General features: G+C 48.4%; 1 protein-coding gene across 1 annotated transcript in view; it reads left to right on the plus strand.

Annotated features, from left to right (window-relative positions):
• The first annotated feature begins 12,538 nt into the window (after nucleotides 1–12,538).
• FOXO1 (forkhead box O1) overlaps nucleotides 12,539–19,825 on the plus strand; it is a 63,658-nt gene continuing 56,371 nt past the window's right edge. Inside the window, exon 1 of the mRNA XM_086612571.1 lies at nucleotides 12,539–13,159. Coding sequence (XP_086468697.1) covers nucleotides 12,554–13,159 — 606 coding nt within the window. The 5' untranslated portion in view covers nucleotides 12,539–12,553. The remainder of the gene's footprint in view (nucleotides 13,160–19,825) is intronic.

The raw sequence follows: 19,825 nt of genomic DNA on the forward strand, positions 1-19,825 counted from the left end.
CAAAACGGAGGACCACTCAGCTCTCCTGGCTTACAAGCCAGGCTTTGGATGAATGAATTTTCTCTGCCTGTTTTTCTTCCTCAACTACATATGGAGCTGAAGGTGGTTGGCAAGGACCTGAACACTAAGTTTTAGATGCCTGAGTCACTGCAGGTGAATCTTACCCACACATTGAACTGCTAAATGAAGCTGCACGCAGGCTCTTGAACGCCCATCTCCCCAGAAGCCTTGGCCAGCACAAAAACGACTTGAAAGCCACTCTTCCACCTTATGACTGTGAAGATTACAGGTACTTTCCCCTTTGCCTGGAGATATTGTTAGAAGGCAGCAGAGGCCCGTTGTACCGCCATAACAAGTTAATTAACTCCATTTTCTCCCAACTAAGCTGAGCAAAGGTTTTGTGCAAGCCACATGCACTATATTGAGAAACAGGGCTTTTCTCCCACGTTCTTGCTGTGCCCGCAGTGATATGGCCAACAAAAGCTGTTGTCTTCTCAAAAGGAAAATCATACTTCTGAATTGTTTCCAACGGCCTGGGTTGCTCTTTTGGTTTCTGACTAAACTCCCTGCATTAGAAGAAATCCACCAAGCCCTTGTGAATCATCCATGAGGGAACAACTCGGTGCCGCTACCGTGCTGAGCGCAGCAGCTGCCAGGCTGCTCCCCTCGTCTGCTGCAAGACGATGCCCAACATGAGCATTCAACAGCTTTCGTGGGCCGTTCATACGACTTCCAAAATTTTTGGCCTTCCCTCCCCCGCCCCCCCAGTTGATTCAAACAAGATACGCCACCAAGGTTTTGGGAAAGAGGTTTCCAGATACTTTTTCATAGCAGGTTTGCCTGTGACAAGAAGTGTAAAAAGCCTCTGCAAATTGGGAAACTTATTCTGCGGTGCAGTCGGTATGGGAAAAAGTTCACTCGCTGCTTTCCGCGCTTGGCTCTGCCAGTGCGGATTCAACATCTCGCAGCTTCGATTCCTGTGAAGCACTCTCAAAATATTTGTCACAGGCTGCTTTTGCTCGAAATCTACGAGAGCGGAGCAAGCTGTGCAACACAGCATGCCAGCATGCCTGTGAAAAATCCCTTCTGGATGCCTGTCACTGCTCTCCTTAGCGTTTACCTTTGCACTCGCTATAGCCATTTTCTTGACCTTGCGTTTACCTCCATGGCGCTTACCCACTTCCTTGCTCAGCTGCAGATCTCGTTGGCTGGCTCAGACACCGCTGCGCATGCAGCAATCTGTCAGCTAGGCAGTAACCTTACTGAGGAAGAGATGTGCTGATTTCATCTGACATTGGCGCATCAATTTGATTAAAATATCAAAGAAAAAATCCATTGACGTAGGTGTTTTCGAAGACCCGTTTGCACGACTTCCCAGACGTTACTCAAATAGATGGTTTTTCTGATCACCATAAGAAAATCTTGGGTTTGATAATGGAGGAGGAGTCGCTACCCATGCTGTAACAGCGATGCCTGGGATGGAGAGTTGTGTAATCGATGTGCCAGTGCTCCACAGCTGATGTTTTGCAAACCACCCATCTGGCCGCTGAGCTACTCTGGCTGCTTATTTCCCAGCACCAGCAACCACTGAGTCTCCTTTCTCACCTGTGACTGGATCAAGCTGAAAACCAAGGAGTGGACCAAGGTGGTCTGGGCGACTGCTTCCGCAGGGACTTTCTTCTGGGCTGTGTTAGGCCACAGAGTACTGTCTTGCCCTGGAGAAACAAGAATTGAGGGGAAAGATTATAATGCAAACCCATAATGCTGCAAAACTGCAGTAGGGTGAAGACATATTCTTGAAGATCTGTCAGAAAAGCAAACAAAAGAGAGAGCTGTTCTGGTGAGTCAGAAATATTTGGCCATCACTGTCTGCAAACTACAACCATTGATAACCAGTTAGCTACTGAGAAGTGCAACGTACTCGATAGTGAATTTTACAGTCATCTCCTCTCTCAGCTACCAAATATTGATAGTTTTTTAGGAACGTAATGATATCTTTTTGGGCTTCTTTGCCGTTGTCCTCACTCTTTGTTGTCCTCTTCTTTTCTTATCTCAGTAGTTAGGCCCATTCTCGACCTACCTTCCCACCCTTCACAGAGACCTTCATAAGATGACCGAACCACCTTCTACACTCTTTCTCCCTCTCTTCAAGCTGCCAGATGTTCAGCAGTGGTTAAAGTTGGTGCCCTGGAGGGGTCTGAATGATGTAGATGCCAGCACTGTAAGACAAGAAGTGCAAAATGCAGTTATTATCTATTGGTCAGTCTCCAGGATGACAAAGCTGGAGACTGTTGGTTACAAACCAAGTCATCTCCACAGCCTTGGGGCTCTGGGGAGGGTAAGTCCTTTCCTTGCCTCTGTGCTTTTTGGCAGGCAGAGGCATGGAGCCTGCCTGGCTTGGGAAGCTGACTTTGCACCGGTTACACGCTGCTGTACTGGGTTTTGAGTGTTGCTCTGGAGGAGGCTGTACATCTGCTTCACACCCTAAGTGTCCCTCTGCTAACGGGGTTGAGGAGGAAGGGTCCAGACAGGGTCAGACTGGTGCCTGTATTTGCACTCCTGATTTAGTTGCAACATTAAAAAAACACCCCTCATTAGATTCACATGATGGAGCAGCAAAGAAAGTGCCTATTTATGGAGGCTGAGGAGAATCCGCCGAGATGTGGGTTGCTGTTATTTGTCTGAATGGCGCCTCCTGACATCACGAGTAGCTGGAAAGGCTTGTTCACGAACAACGGAGAAGGCAGCTCTGCCTGGCTGTGTTGGAGCCTTAACACTACATTTTCAGCATCTAGAATTGCATTTCTTGTCTTTTGTGATAGAAGCCTTGTTTTGCAGGAACTTTCGTGCGCAGAGAAAGTGATGCTTTTTGAGTCTTGTGAGAAAAGTGCACTCCTTGCTTGTTTGCAAAGTGAGTTTTCAACACACCATGGCTATTTTACAAAAAGTAAGATTAGGTGTATATGTAGAAGAGAAAGAAAAAAGCTGTAAGAAAAAGTTTCACTAAAAATATTATGAGAAGATATCAACTAAAAGGAAGAAACATCTAGCAGATCTGGAAAAGTAGCAAGGAGTCCTCTTTTCTGCCCTGAATGTCCTGTAATATAAAAATGCAGTTTTGCAAGAAAATTATATAAGGCTCAAGATTTTAACAAAACAACATACAGTAAGGAATTTTTTCAAATTTATTTTTGTACCTTGTCCATTTTATTTTGACTCCTGAGTCCTTCAGGTATGTAGCCAAGCACCATCACTGCTGAGTCCTCCTGGGCAGAACGCTAGCAAGAAATGCTTAGGGTGCCTTGGCATTTATTCAGGTGGGTCAAGGAGAGAGCAGGTGTCTGCCTGACACACCGCTTCACTAAGAGCTGTCAGTCCCTGGTGTTCCTGAGCCTGTCAGTCGATGCATTGTGCCCAGGTGCTCGGGATGGAGCACCGCTGGGCGAGGGCTCCTTTGCTGGCTAATTCCAAATCTTGTGTCTTTTTGCAGCACCGCCTGGCTTTGCTGGAAACAGCCCAGGGAAGTGCAGCCCGGGGATGCTTACTCTAGACTTGTGGGTTCTGCAGAACAACATCAGCCATGCCCCAGGTTTAAAGGGAAAGGAAATGCCGAGTGGCTGATGCGCGGCAGAAAGTAAGGCGCAGGACCAGCTTCACTCGACTAGGTGCACGTCACTGCAGTGTAAACTGCAGAGATGCAGAATTACTTCCGACTGCACCAGGGCAGAAGCTCTGGATCTGCTTGCCCTTTAAATCTCTGCAAGGCACACTGTGATGGGGAGGTGAACGTGGACAGGGTGAGCCCTCTGGGAGACACTTGTGTGGACCTGCCCTGGACACTGCACAGGTTGCTTGTTGTCCCTTGGAGGCATAGCTCTGAGATGACAGTCCTTCAGTGCCTTTTGAGTGTTCTTCTGGGTTCTTTGTTCTGCAAAATCTCCAATTCAGGGTGTTTTGATACACATCCTCTTTCTTCATAGACTGGCCAAGTCTCATCTCCCTCCTTGTTTCATGCTCGTTTTCCTCCTTTCTGTTTTTATCCTTTCCTTTCTTGCTGATTTTTCCCTTGTTGTGACTTCTTTTTGTGATTTCCATATCTCCCCTCACCTTTTCCTCCTTGTCTTGTTTCTCTCTGCTCACGTTTTCTCTTCTCTCCTTTCATTGCATTTCCCATTCTCCAGCATCTCTGGCACTCATTGGAGAGGACAAGGTGTCCCTTGGAGTCTGTGCCTCTATTAACTGATCCCCACTCTAGCAAAGAGGGGACACCAGAGAGTCCAGTTGCTGTCTGAGACTCCACTTTATTTTTTTGGTTTTGGGGTTTTGTGGGTTTTTTTTATTTATTTTTTTATTGTTGCAAGCTGCTTTATCAGCTGGTGAGGTTGGTAGCCACAACTGGAGCAAAGAGTGAAAGTGGGTGGCTTTCAGGGAGCCACTGCTGACTTCTCTGCAGCTACAGCAGCATTTCTGTAATGCGTGGGTGGACAGATCTGAACAGCCCCACCATTTATTTACCCCTTTGCACCCGATGCTTTTCTCCGCCTTGAGCCCTTTTCTCCTAAATCTCGTTGCAGATCCCCATTTCTTTCTTGGATAAGAAGAGAAGCCACCAAGCTGCTGCCTGCCATATGCCTTCCTATTACTGGTCACGTGGCACAAGCTCATCTGATCTTGGTCGAGGTTCACTCTTCGGAGCTTGGCAGATGCAGATGTAAAATTGAAACTACTGGTTGCTTTTATCTGTTTTCAGGCCGGTACGTGGTGTGCCTCTGCCTTTAGGCAGAACCTGCCACTGGGACCTTGCTGGTTTCAGTTTCATCAGCGTATTTGGCTCGCAGGCCAGGCGAGGTTTGCATTTGCAGCACCAGATCTCAAAGCACTTTAACTGTTAACTAACAGGGTTGCAATGGGCAGGCATTTTTTATACCCATTTTACAGAGAGGTAAAAAAAAGCACAGAGTTACTGTGTTTCACAAGAAGAAAGAGTGCAGCTTCCAGGGCTTGTCGTCCTTCTGCTGTGGAGATTTACACCGTGGACAATATTTGTACTCTATAAACCTTACCTATTGAGCATCCTGCCCAAACACTGCCTTCCGTAACGTGTTAGTCACCAGCGGCGTAGGAATATATGCATGTATGTCAAAATCCTGTCTTACTATTACTGTCTAACCATGTTTGCATCTATATAAATCTAGCGTAAAATGTATATAACGATACCACGCATATGCATTTATGTAGTGTATACATAATGCACTCATTTGTATGCAAATACAGTTATACACATATCTAAATATGCTTTTCAAGCATGAATTCAACAATGGAAAAATACATTTGTTTTTAAAAGTAAGCCTTCATTATGCCACAGCCTCCATGCTGATTCTGGCTATACATTATTTTTCTCCTTTATGACAGGTAGCTATCAGTTTTCCAGTGAAACAAAGGAAAAGAAGATGAAATAGTTGTCAAGCATCGGATTGTACCATGCCATGAATTTTCCTTCCTACAGGCTGAAGAGAAACCACTGAATTATACCGTAACTGTCAAGCGTCCTGTTTTTAGTTTGTTGCTCAAACACAATAAAATTATTTAATATACAAAAGCTATCATGCGAAGCCAGTCAGTTTTTCCTCCAGCAATATATCAAGGAAAACAAGAAATGAGAAACGCACCTGAAAACGTTGAAACATTGACCGTAGGATGTGGGAGAATATTGTAATAGATCATATTTACGACAAAACAGAAACCCAACACCCTGGAAAACATACAGAGCACTTGAACTGTGTTTACTTCCAGGCACATTGGCCTTTACATAAGGGTGGGCCGGGTGATTCAGCTGAATATGAAACCTGATAAACTCTTGCCTTCTGTTTTTACATCACAGCCAGTGATTGCACATGACACATTAAAACCAGATATCGCTCCGTAGACACTACCTTTGGTATTTATCGAATCGATCCTGGTAAGGATCATTTCTCAAGCATATTGTACTCCAGTCTTTCACTTATGGATGTGTACATGTGGGTGAGAGAGAATATATGTTTAAATGGGAGGTCTTGAGCCTAGACTGTGAGAAAGTTGAGAGATGAATTTGAGTCAAACATTTTCTTCAGTTTACCTTCTTCTTCTGTTTATGAAATGTGGCAGCAGGCTGTGGTTCCCAGTAACGTAAGCCTCACTTGAGCTTATTCAGTGTATACAGTTTTGTCCAAATGCAAAGTAAGAGCCATGCTTAGTAGGAATTTAAACTGCATTAACTGCACCAACCAGTAAAGTCATATTATTATTTCTTTTCTTTGACTGGAAAAACATGTGAGAGCTTCTGACATGAACTCTTGCAAAAGGAAATTTAAAATTAAATTCTGATTCCTTTGAGCAGTGCAACTTAGAAATGGTTTCTGTGAAACTTTGCCCTCAAATCTTAATTGTTTACATTTTTGCAGATGCTGAGGATGAATGCAGTATGAACAACATCAAAGGAAATTGTCCAAAAATACATAGTAAATATTTTTGCTAACTATTTTTAATATTTTTTTAATGAATCCTTTTTTTATTTATTGAACTAAATATTTATTGCAGCATTTCTTTTAAGCCAGGGTGGTCCAATCTCAGCAGCCACTAGGTCTGCACGGAGATTTTGGTAGCTCAACCCCCAGCAGCTCCCTCTCCCAGCCTGGAGAGCATAACTCCACCTTCACCCCTGTTGACAGCTCCCTTTTGCCCTTCCTCCTGGCAGCAGTGCTCGTCGAGCCCTCTGGCTGCTCTCTGCCATCGAAGCTGCTATAGAGAAATTGGGGAAGGAGGAGAGGGTTGGCTGTGGGTTGTTGCTGTTGAGTTTGAAGACTTGCTGATGATTGCTGGTAGTGGAGAGGAGGAGGAGGAGGAGCTGGTTGCGGCTGTACTGCAGCAGCTGCTGTGTCAGCCCTGGTTGCAGCAGCACAGCTCCCCATGGCAGGCAGTGAGGAGGTGAAGGAGATGCCATTTGGCTGTTTGGGCAGCTCTCCCATCATCAACCATGGTTGCCCGTCTCCTCTGAGAAAGACTGGGGTGCCTGGAAGCTTTTCCAGACGCTGGAGCTGCACCACACTGTGCGAGGATCTGGCAATTCTCGACTCCGAAATAAGTGCAGTGGGGCTGGCAGGCAGTGCAACCGACATTTACAAAGTTCTTCAGGCCCTAATTTCAGCCATAGAAATGTCAATCCAGAAGGACATTTCTGCCTCTACTGGGAGCATTTAGGATTTTCTCCTGTGTATAGCAGGAGGAGGAGCTGAGACAAGGTAGCTTCAAATTCCACACCAGCAAGTACTCTGACAACTATTTGGTGACGTGAATTTTTTTAAGCCTAAGGACTAGGACTTGGTAGACCTGGCTTCAAGATCTGTCTCTACACTCATGCTCTCTGTGAGGTCCTCTGCACATTACGTGAGGCCATGGCGACCCAATTTCCCTCCTGCAAAGCAGAACTAATCATTTTGCCTTTCTTTTGCCATCTCTCTGCAGTGCCCGGTGAGCCTGTTAGCCCAGCGCTGTGCGGTGTGGCCTCTTTCTCACTGTTGAGCTTGGGAGGGCTTCAGCCCTTCTGGGGTGTATAGGTGCTAGTGTAAAACTGGTAACAAGCAGTAACATGAAAGCTTGTGCCAGGTAAGGCTGAGCACCACTTGTTTTGCATGAGCAAGTTGTTCCTTGAGATCAGCATCGTCCTGCCCTTCAATCCTGGCTTGCACCAAGCCACCAGAAACTTCTGGAGCCCTGGAAATCCTGGGGACGCGCTGGCAGGGTCAGTGGTGATTATGTGTTTTCCACTCGCTGCAAAACTCGATGGGTGGGATTCGCTGGCCTGAAGGCAGCTGGCAGAAAATGAACGTCAACTACTTGGAGTGAGAACCCGGCATCCCTGTGGCTGGTCAGCTCCACCATCTGGGGTGGCAAGTCACCCGTGGGGGAACCTGTTTCCCTCCACCAACCACAGAGTGACCCTAAATGCAGACACCCACCTGTCCCTGGGCCAGCCAGACCCCGACCTGCCTGTGGGTGCTGCTGTGCGAGGCGGGAGGCGAAGGGCAGGATGGAAAGGGAGCGGGGGCATTAGCACCACCAAATCATGCTGAGGGCTTAGCAGATCCTTAAATTCCCTCTGTGGTTCATGCGGTTGATGAGAGACACGCACTCGCTGGGTAACTCACAGCAATGAATCATAGAATCATTGAGGTTGGAGAGGACCTCTAAGATCATCAAGTCCAACCGTCAACCCAGTACCACCATGTCCACTAAAACATGTCCTGAAGTGCTACATCTACGTGTTTTTTGAACACTTCCAAGCATGGTGACTCCACCACTTCCCTGGGCAACCTGTTCCAATGTTTCACCACTCTTTCAGTAAAGAAATCTTTCCTAATATCTAATCTAAACCTTTCCTGGTAAAGTTAAGCTTCTGCTCCGAAAGGCTCTGCGGAGGGGCTGCTTTTCTCCAGTGACTGTACAAGAAACCTCAGACTGGTTGGGAGAGATTCAGGCACCTTGAACTCCCTCAGCTGGGCAGTGCAAATGCCTTGTCCACCTGGGACAAGTCCAAACCCTGCTGTGTGGGGAGACCTTCAGTCACTCTGAGCTGGGAGGGGATGTGATTGAGGTGCTATGCCACCCCTCGATACCCAGGCTCCTTGGAAACTGGGGCTACAAACCAAAGTCAGTCCCTTCTGAGCGATGCAAGAGGAACTGGAGGTGCTGAACTCCTCCTTCCTTCCTCAGAAAATAAGCTTTCTCCCAGCTCTTATGATAGCAGATGCACACTGGTATTTCATCGTTGCTTTTTGTTCTGTTGAAACGTTTGTATTCTCTCACCGCATACATACATGGAGAAAAAAGAGCTGTACATGGAGCGCGAGTGCTTTCGACTTCATGCAATCTCCTGTTGAATTTGATCAAAACCTCAGAGAGTGAATTATACAGGCAGCAGTAAAAAGACAGTATAGATCCTTTATTTTGGCTGCCTCAAGCCCCGAATATGAATAGAAAGCTGCGCTTTATTTCAGCAATGATAAAAGGCAATCTTCAGGTTTTTAATTTGAAAAAAATACAAGTTGATGCTAAGGATGATAGCAGCTATTGTATTGTAGAGGAGTGGAAAATGGGAGCAGGAGTAGGAGTAGAGAAATGAAAAGGTGGAGTGTAGGAGGAGGACCGTGGGAGTAGAAAATGAATTGTGGTGCATCCATCAGCATTTTGGCGTTGTGGGAGATGAGATAAACTCAACGCTGTCATTTGTAGATGCGGTAAAATTTGTTGTACTGAGCCATCGCTGTGCTGAACTGTTTTAGGAGGAGGAAGCCCCCCTTTGGCAGCCAAATGGGTGTGTTTGCTCATGGCAGCACGTCCTAAGGATAGTCAATGGTGTTGGGGTGCACTGGGAGAGGGGTGGAGGTGAGGTTACAGCATACAGCTTGTGTGGCCTTCATATTGTGCATGGCATGTGTGTTACTTCCTCACTTTGGCTCTAAAATTGGTTGATGTGAAAGGATTCGAACCCCAAATACTTGATGGAGAGAAGAAATCCTGTAAGGAAAGCAGAGGATCATGTACATGCGGACCAAGGCCTTACAGAAGGACTCGCTCACCCGAGCGGTTCCGCCGAAGCCTCAGCAGACTGCCTGGATTACTCATCCCGGGAAAGTGCACAGCACCGTCTCATCAGCCTTCATTCTTCCTCCAAACCCTCAGCAGAGCTGGGCCCAGCCGATCGCACGCAATAGTCAAAATCCCCGTGGCAGAGCTAAGCGCTGCCTCTTGCGTTGTGAGTCACGGGGCCCTGCTTGCCGAGCAGATGCACTCTGGTTTTGTCACTCTACCTCCACGTCCCTCGCCCCTCACTGCAAATGTCTCTCTGTATTCCCTGCTGAGGTTTGAGCTGCAAGAACATCGGGGACACGGGGCGCAAACGTGGCAGAGCCCCACCAAGAAGGTGAGGTGGGCAACGGCAATGCCAAGCAGGGCCAAGAACGGGCAATACGACCGTTATCCTGCAAACTGAGGCGGGCTGTTCTACGAACACACCAGGGCTTCCTAAAATCTCCCAGCAGTAGCCTTCTTCCCGGTTTTCACAATTGGCACCTGACAAAGGAAACACTCTTTTTTTTTCAACATCTGCGTATACCAATAGAGGTCAGGGAATAACATCTCTGCTTTTGACAAAATAAAAAAAACCCAAGGAGTGCAAGATTTAAAATAACCCATCCTCAGAAGAAAGCCTGCGTAATAAATCCATTTCCTTTAGCAGGATGGGTGCCAGTCTGGCTCTTAGACTTTTTTTTTTTTTTTTTGGATGCCAAGGAAAGAGAAAGAAACCATTTCAGTGTTTTCAGGCACTTCTTTTATTTTGGCTCCCATTTAAACACGTCCATTCGCCGCGCGTCCCTGGCTGCTTCTCACTGTTATATAATCTTTGCTTCTCCAAGGCAGGGTGCTCTCCCTTACTGCAGGGCAACTACTGTAGCCGAGTTGTGTAATGCTGCCCGATGAAACTGTTCCAAGCTGAAACGTGGCATGCAAGTTATTAGGTTGGATTGTGACTATTTTGTCTTTTTTTTTTTTTTTTTTAAAGTGATAAAAAAAAAATGTTCTTCTAAAACCCATGGACAATATAGATTTGTGGGTTGAATCCTTGACAGGAAAACATAGAAATGACTCAAAGGCAAAGCAACTCTGAAATTTGATGAGGAGCCAGCCTAAAATAAGGTATAATCACCTTTGGCATTTGGGAAAATGCACATGACAAAAACGGTGCTTTAAAATTTGATCAGTTACTATGCACTTATGCATACGTCGCACTAACTGTACAGTTAGGTGTCATTGTGCGTCTCAAGAAGTGTTTTCATAATAGACAGCGTGTGTATGTAGATGTATGATCTGTCACTAAATTATATACTGTGGGCCTAAACCCAGCCTTATACTCTCTCTCCATTATTGTTACTCATTTTCAGGAAATATTTTTATAGGAATGGTGAACCGCGTGTTAGTAATAACATTGCCGCTGTCTGTCTTGATGCAGAGAGGAGGGAACAGAAACAGGTTCGCTGGTTCAGTGGTGACAGTTAACTCTGCTCCAGCAGTTCTTTGACAGGCAACATCAAATGTCATGGCTAGTCGTGAATTTTGTGACTTACTAGCATTCCTACTGCTGAAAACACAGCAAATATTCTAAAAAGTGGGGTTTGCCAGTTTGAACAAGGTTTCGAGTCATGTCTCATTGCTGGGATCGATTCTCTAGCTTAAGCAAACATCTTCCTTTTAATTTTAAACAGAACAACCCTTCTGTGTTGCCTCAAACATATATCTCTTTGTATGTTTATGGGCTCAGCAGGCGGAGGTGGCGTGTCCCGTAACGGCTGCCTCTTTGGAAGGGACGATTCTATGAATATGAGCCTTACTAAATTGTGTGGCCTTAGGGTTTGCCGGGAAAAACATAAAGTATGTTTATTAGCTGACTTAAAATGAAGTTATCCGGAGCTCCCGTGCCTGCCCACGGAATAAAACATCAGCTCACGGTATGAGAAAACACGCTCAGCCGAAGGGGAAGTTTATCACTTCGGGCTGCGCAGACACTTTCTGGCGAGGAGCTGGTCTGGGAGGGAGCGAGGGAGGGAAGGAGGGAAGGAGGCAGGGCAGCTGTTGCGGCCCCCGGTCCCGTCCGCCGGCGCGGGGGCTGCCAGGTCCCACACGGGGCGGGCAGACGGGCGGCAGCAGCGTCCCGCACGGAGCCGGAGCCGCCGGGCTGCTCGTGGGAGCAGGGAGCCGCCCGCTCCCCCCCTCCCCGTGCACCCCGCTGCCGCCGGGAGATGGCCCCAGACCCCCGCCGGTCCCCGGGGGCGGCGGGCACCGCGGCTGTCGGTGCGGGCGGCGGGATCCCGCCGGCGGCGACCAGAGCAGGAAACACTCGCGGGGGCATTTTCCATGGCAATCCCCCGGCGCTCGCAGAGTTGTTATTTCCTTCCCCTCCCGCGGCCGAAGGGCGCTCACTCCCCGGCGGGCCGAGGGAGCTCCGGCACCGCCCGCGCAGCCCCTGCGCGGCGCAGAGCCCGGGGCTGCGGGGGGCACCGCCGGCCGCCAGCCGCTCCTCACCCCCCTCCGCCGCCGCCGGAAAACAAAAACCACCCAGAAACAGCACGGGGGCACCGGCACCCTCCTGCCAAACCGGCCCCGCGGCGGGAGGCGGGCAGGCGGCGCGGCGCTGCCATTGGCGCGGCGCGGGCCGTCCCTCCCCGCCGGGAGGAGGAGGAGGAGGAGGAAGGCTGGAGGCGGGCCCGCGTGGGGCGGTCGCTCCAGTCGGTGCGCGCCGGGCGGCCGGGTCGTTGCTGCTGCCTCTGGTGCCGCCGCGGAGGGCAGGGAGCCGGGAGCCGGGCAAGGGCAGGGCGGCGGGGTCAGCGCCGCGAGGGGAGTTGGCGGCCGCGCCGTCGGGGCCGCGCCGGTCCGCGCTCGGAGCCTGCATGGGGCGGCGGCGCTGAGCCCGGCCGCCCCGCTGTCGCCCCCGCTGCCGCCGCGCTCCCGCCCCGGCCCCGCCATGGCCGAGGCACCGCAGCTGGTGGACATCGACCCCGACTTCGAGCCGCTGCCGCGGCCCCGCTCCTGCACCTGGCCCCTGCCGCGGCCGGAGTTCAACCCTCCCAGCTCGGCCACCTCCAGCCCGGCGCCGTCGTGCGGCGGGCAGCCCGAGGGGGCGGCCGGGGCCGCGGCCGGGGCCGGTGCCGCCGCCTCGGGAGGGCTCAGCGCCGACTTCATCAGCAACCTCAGCCTGCTAGAGGAGAGCGAGGACTTTGCGCCGCTGCCCCCCGCCGCCGCCCCCCCGGAGGCGGCCGCCTGCCGCTGCGGGGACTTCCCGGCGCCCGAGGCCGGCTGCCGCCTCCACCCGCCGGGGCCGCCGGCGGTGCCGCCGGTGCCGCCGCCCGTGGCCGGTCTGTCGCCGGGCACCGTAGCCGGGCAGCCCCGCAAGAGCAGCTCGTCGCGGCGCAACGCCTGGGGCAACCTGTCCTACGCGGACCTCATCACCAAGGCCATCGAGAGCTCCCCCGAGAAGCGGCTCACCCTCTCCCAGATTTACGAGTGGATGGTGAAGAGCGTCCCCTACTTCAAGGATAAGGGCGAGAGCAACAGCTCGGCCGGCTGGAAGGTGAGGGGCGAGTGGTGGAGGACCCCCCGTCGGAGCGGAGCGCACTCCGTCCCGGGGGACTCCGCCGCGGGGCTGCGGGCGCCGTGCTCGGCGCTGCACACGCTGCCGCCCGGGCAGGGAGCCGCGGCGCCGCGAACGGCTGCGCACGCTGCCCTCCCCCGGGCAGCTCGCCGCCCGTCGCGGAGTTCGCAGCGCTCCGGCTCCACGCTTTTAAAATGCTTCTTAAGATTTTACTTGTTTTTTTCGCTCTTCCTGAGGGAAATAGCCTAAGAGAAGAAAGCGTTTCTGCCCTCCCCCCGCGGGGCGCAGGAGGGGCCAGGGCCGCCCCCCCTTCTCGCCGCTCTCCGCCTTCCCTTCCCCCCCACGCCCTGCCCCACCGAAAGCAAAAGTTCACGCCGTGTCACGGCGCCGTTCCCGAGCAAACCCGGAGGGAGCGCCGCCGCCTCCGGCTACCCCCCGGGGCGGGCGGCCGGGGCCGGGGTTCGACACCCGTGTCGTGGGGGGTGGCCGTCGGGCGCTGCGGAGGCACCGCCACGTCCCCTGGGGCTGCCCGGCCCGGGGTGGGGGGGGGGTGCCGTGCCTGCAGCCTCCCCGGCGCGGCGGGATTTGCCATCCGGCGGCGGAGAGGGGGCAGAAGCAAACAGGGATGGGGAAAGAGCGGAGGCAGGACAAGGGTTGCAAAAATACCGTGTGTTTAATGAGTAAGCCGCTGTATTTGCTAGCCTTGATGGCTTTGTTACACTTGGGTTGTGGGAGCGTCTTTTTCCTGCGAAATAGTGGGACAGAGTTTTTCCTCCTGCAGCCGTAGCCGGCTGGTAGCAGTGACCTGTTGGCGGTGGGGATTTGTCCTTAGCCCTGAGCTTGGGGTCGCGTCGCGGGGGGCTGTGTGGTCACGCTGGCCCTCGCCCACCGTGGCTGCGTGGGACCCGTGGTACCCCCCAGCTCTGCATCCCTGTGGGTGGCGAACGCTTTAACGCTGTTGCGACCAAATCCTCTTCCTCCGTGGCCTCTGCCCGGAAAGTGTCACCCACCCGCGCCCCTGCTCGCGGCGGGGTTAGAGCGCGTGGTTTCGTGGCAGTGTTGCGTGAGAGCATTGTCAGGACAAGCTTTAGCCCTCTGCGTGAAGGCAGAGCCTCCTCCGCCCTGCCAGGGATTAAATGAGGGCAATAAATGCGTGAGGTGCACGCGCCTCGCATGGTATCGGTGTGTCCCGGTGCGTTCGTGACTTCGGTCCGGTTGGGGCTGAACTCTTTGCTTCACTTTCTAGTATCTGTATTATTATTATTATCTTTAAAAGAGTCAGCTCAAATCGTGTATTTATGTATTTTTAATTGGGTAGCTGGTAATGCTTGTTACATCAGATTTTTGTAATTTTTTTTTTTTTTTTTTTTTTTTAAGAGGTGAGCAACATCCTACTAAGGAAATGCAGATTAATCTTAAACTCATTTTTAGCTGGAGGCTTTTAAGGCTTTTCAAAGTAACTTGTTAGTTTCTGTCGATGTGTTTGATTAAAAAATTTGAAGGATAATTGTCTGAAGACATCTTTCATGAAAACCCGTAATAGGATTGAAGTGAATGATAGCTGACAACTTTTAAATAGGATACCTTGTCACTTGAAAATGCTGTGTTTTTTTTTTTTTTTCCAGTGATATTTCAGTCTCCTGGAAAAAAGTAAGGATATGTCAATTGCCTTTTCAAAATGAGTAGAAGAAAACTAAAAACCAAACAAATCAAAATAAAAATCAAAGTAAAGAGCTCCCAAATTCAAGCGATCAAATAAGAATCTCTGCTAGCTGTGTAACTTACTAGGTGTTTCCTCTTTTTATTGCTGCTCCTCCTGTGGTGCTTCAGCACATAAGAAGTCTTGCACTCCTCTTTTTGACAGATCGAGCTCTCCCTATGCCCACGTACCTCCACTATGACAGGGAGAGCTGTTACTGGTATGTTTTTTGTCTGTGGTACCCCCTGGTAGGGTGCAGTAGCTACTCCGCCGCTGCTAGAAGGTAAATACGCATGTACTCTCCTACCATAATTAAGTAGTTACTGTGTTCTGCATTGGACACATGTTGCCCTAATCCTTTCCTTTGGCTGCGTCACTGCCAGGCTGCTCCAAAAGCTACACACTTGCAGGTTTTACGACTTTAGCCAGGTAAGTTCAGTGTTTCTTAGACGCAGTTTCAAGTTTAGTTAGCGGCAGCCGCTGGGTGTCAATGCTATAACTGATCTGGTTGCAGCCCGTTTGCCTCCTTTATCACCATTTATCCACGGCTCAGCTTGAGCGAGGATTATTTTTATTTTTCAGTCCGGGAGCTGTTGCTTTGCTCGTGCTCTGGGGGCTGGGGACGTGCTGTAGGTGCGGGCGCAGGGCCGGGAGCGAAGCGTGGGTGAGCCAAGGGCCCCGGCAGAGCTGGCGATGCGCACAGATCAGCGGCGGACTTTTCTGCTGACAGAGGGAGTGCGGATTCGCGTTAGAGCCTGGCACCGACTTAGGGCCGGGAGTACGTTGTGCGCGGGTGTTTCGTGGTCTGAGAAAGAAAAAGTGGGTTTCTTTTGCCCCCTCCCCTTAAATAAAGCTTCAAGACACTTCGCCTGGTTGGAGTTTGCGTATTTGTTAAAGTGCAAACAAGGCACGTCTCAAATCATACACAAAATATATGAAGCACACAAGAAATTAAAAAGAATGTGCACTTTCTGCATAGTGGCAAGGCTGTGTTTCTCACCCAGAAGGTGATGCTCTAATGCTTGTGAATATGTACTGCCCTGGTTTAATATCTGATGCTGAGCTGCTTTTTCATTTTTCACTGAATAAAGAAGTTTGACAGTGTCAACGTTATCTGTTGGGAGCTCAAAGTAGTATCCAAGTTCTTTTGAATAAAAATATTCAGATAAAAGTGGCTTTTAAAATAAGACCAGAAACTAAAGGTAGTGACATAAAATTATTAATAGTGGCTTCTTAAAGTAGATAAAATTGTTCTCAGTTGTACATAGAAAGTAGTTTATTCCAGACTTTGTTAGCACAAACTCTGCTTTAAAAACAAACTTCTCTGTTGAACTGTAGGGGAGCAAAGTCTGCATGACCCCCTGTGTGGTGGCTATCTTGAGAGAAGCTGCTCTTGAGATGGGCTCTGCCAGCCCGGCTGTATTGTTTAATGCGAATGAGTGCCAATAGCGACCGGCCTTGCTCAGAGAAAGCTGAAGCAAGAACAAGATCTGTTTCAGAGATAACAAAGAAATTGTTGTGAAAGTTGCATGGAAGAATGAAAGTTTTCTCCTAGTAGTAGTAAAGTGAAAGCAACCTTTTCCTTTACCTGTGCTAATGGGAGGCATAGGGCTTAGAGAGTCTATAGTCCTCCAGGAACTTCACCTCAGCTGTAGATAACTCTTCCTTTACTCCAATTTTTGACTAATCATAAATAAAATATGAGATAATGTAATCATATATAAAATATGAGATGTCTTTGTGGTGTGTGTATTTCATGATGTCTTTGCTTTATGGCAACAGTATTGAGATTTATCGTAAAGGAGCTATCGCAGTTAAGCTTCCTTGAATGGTCTTGTCATTTGAGCCTGCTTTTGAAAATGGGTTCAAATCAAAATCTGTAACCTTTCTTAAACAGAAAACAGGGTTTTGGTGGCACTCATCTCAAGGTGGATGTGTTGTTTATTTTTCACTGTGCGACCCACAGTCGTGTGGGTATTTACACCTCCTCAACTTCTAGTCCCAAGGAAACTTGATCATCTAAATTTATTTGTTGCCATTGCTGAAGGAGTAAGAATAGATGATATCTAGAAGAATGAATGAACATAAGCCTGAAAGCCTGAGGACAAAACAGGCGGGGGAGACTGGTGCTTTGGGTAGCCTTACTAGAGGAATACTCTGTGGTCATGATTCTGTTCTGTAGTGAATTGCTGTCCATGCAAAATAATTTCTGGGTTGTGGTGTATTTGATTTGAAAGCTGCACATGGTATGAAGTATTTGAAAGAGTCTGGGAAATCGAGAATAATCTTCACAGAAGTTGTTGATACCTTTTGATTCTAGATCGGTGTACAATTTAAATCATGGAAGTTTATCCAATTTATTCACAGTGAAATGAATAAATCTTTGTGAGGTTTTTATCACACGTTTCTTTTCCTATGTGGAAATATCACAATTGAAGATTGCTCTGAAGAATTGCTGTATATTCCCCCAATGCTGCTTACATACCTGTAGTAGGCATTTACCTCTGTCCCTTTGGATGCTTCCCTGGCTGATTTGTGGACCTAGCATCGTGCATTGTATTATACATACATACAGCACGCACACATGCATATGCATATATAACTGTTTATGTTTGGTTTTCTATTTCCGGATTCTGCTGAGTTAAATGTGATTACAGTCATACCTTTTTACGTGTGGCACTAGTAATAGCCTCAACAGCTGGAAGCTGTAGTTGCAATTGCTCTGCCGTGGTGCCCAATCTCGGTGGAGGCGTGTTCAGAGGAACAACCAGACCAGTTCCAGCCTCTGCCCACCCTGTTGTGAATTTTACTATTTAGCGCCTTGCATACCTGCTCACTGCCACTAAGAAGTCCTTCGTAACAGCCTTCCTTGTCTGTCTGTGAGTCACCAGCTGGCATTTTGCTTAGTAAGTGGGAAGCTTCAGGTATGAAAGTTCAGCTTAATCTTTGCAGGTGTAAGGTGCTTTTGACCTCAGCCCTTGCTTGAAGGAAAAAGCCCATTCTGGCCTCAAACCTATATGTTCCTGCCGTGTTTTTGGTGTGGCATGTGGGCTTCCTGTGCTCCATCCCGTGGTGCGGCAGGCAGATTGCGGCTAGGAGGGACCGTGCCACCTCTCAGCAACTGGGGTGCTCAAGATGTGCCCACTGCCAGTGGCTTGTGCTGTCTGGTGTGATGTGTCCTGGTGTTCATGGGTGATTTTGGGCTCCCCGTCAGGGCCTTGAATTATGTGTTGGAAACACTCTTCATTTTCTTTGCCCATTTTCTATTTGCTGTGATGTCCGTTCGGTTAATGGTATGATTAGAGGCAAGATGAAACACCGAAACAAAACACCCGAGTGGCTTTGTATACTGACGTAGTGAACTAAATTTTCCTGAAGTGCCTTTAAAGAACTTCAATACAAAAATGAGGTAACTGCTCTCTTTGCCACCATATTCCTAATGACACGCTCAGCTGCTTCCTTGGTATCATTATTTTTGTATCACTTACACTGTTTCACAAGCTGTCCATGAAGGTTGTGGTTTAAGGAGCTAAGGGTTTTGCTGCCTGGGATGGAAAGGGGAAGCAGTGTGGTAAAAGGGGATAAAGATGTTTAGGAAAGGTACGCAAAGGTGGTGGTGTGTTTTTGTTTGTTTTTTTTTTTTTTTTTTTAATACCATGATCAACAATAAAATAGGCAATATTTTTGGTCTTTTAGGTCTTTTATAAGACTCCAGAAATTATGTGCTCTTGAGATGTTTGTTCGGACTTTTTTTTCAATTTCCGAAGCATAATGGTACCTAAATATATGCTCTTCTGTTTACACAACTGGTGAATGTCTCGTAAAATGAGCGCTTGGCTTCTGGAACAAAAATGCTGATACATTTTGCAGCCACAGATTTGTGAAATATGTAGGGCTGTGGCTGCAGAGATTCAACTTTCAGCCTCTTCTGTTTTGGGAGAAAGTTTGTATATGAAACAAGGATTTCTGATGGAAATGATTTTATAACCTTGAGTAATGAATACTGAAGGAAGACATAGTGAAGGTACCTGGTAAATAGTTTATTGTTTTCCCCTTTCAGTACTATGTAAAAGATGGATATATTTACTTTATCGTCAACTCATGTGAAGAAGGAACTTTAAATTCTTTAAATTCACTGATGCTGACTGCAGCTAGTCATAGTTAAGCATATGGTAGTGCAAACTAATATTTTCATGAATTTTGTGGAATTTTGTTTGTAAGTCTAGTTGCCAAAATGGGTTTTGAATACTGGGGAAAGAGGACTCTTTGTGATGATAGGCTGCACTTCAGAAATGAAGTGGACTAGGAGGAGTCAACGTTTTGAAGAACAGCATCTCTGCTGCTCCATAGACAGCTTCAGCATGACTTAAACTGATCTTTGAGGACAAATGCTATTTGCATTTAAGTATTATTTCTAAATATACTTAATAAATATTATTCTCTTTGTTCATCAGACAAAGGTGCTTAATTCCCATACTGTAGTTTGTGATGCGCAGACATCTTAAGTTAGCAGCGCAGGAGCTGTATCATGAAGTTTCTTGACAGGTCTCCATTCCTGATGGAGGGATAAAAGCAATGAAGTCAGCTGCTTTTGTTGGATTGATAATTATATGTTAAGAACTTCGTTAGACCTCCTGCTAGTGTTAGATTTCGATAATGGATACTGATCTTTACCAGATCACTTAAAATAGTATCTAAGGAGGCAAATGTATTTAGTTTTGAAGCGTTTCTGCAGTAAATGGTAAAGGTTTAGCAATGCTTTGCTTTGTGGTACACGGGACAGAAGTGGCTAGGTTTAGATACGTAGTCACTGAAAACCTATCCGAGGACTCTGACAGCTGCTGCATCAGTCAGAGACTAGAAATTTGCTGGAGTAGCGGAGGGCAGCACCCGATTTCCTCAGACAACTTAATGTTGTTAAAGGCACCTTGCATCACTGCACAGTA

The sequence above is a fragment of the Tauraco erythrolophus genome, chromosome 1, assembly GCF_009769465.1.
Source record: "Tauraco erythrolophus isolate bTauEry1 chromosome 1, bTauEry1.pri, whole genome shotgun sequence".
Taxonomy (NCBI): domain Eukaryota; kingdom Metazoa; phylum Chordata; class Aves; order Musophagiformes; family Musophagidae; genus Tauraco; species Tauraco erythrolophus.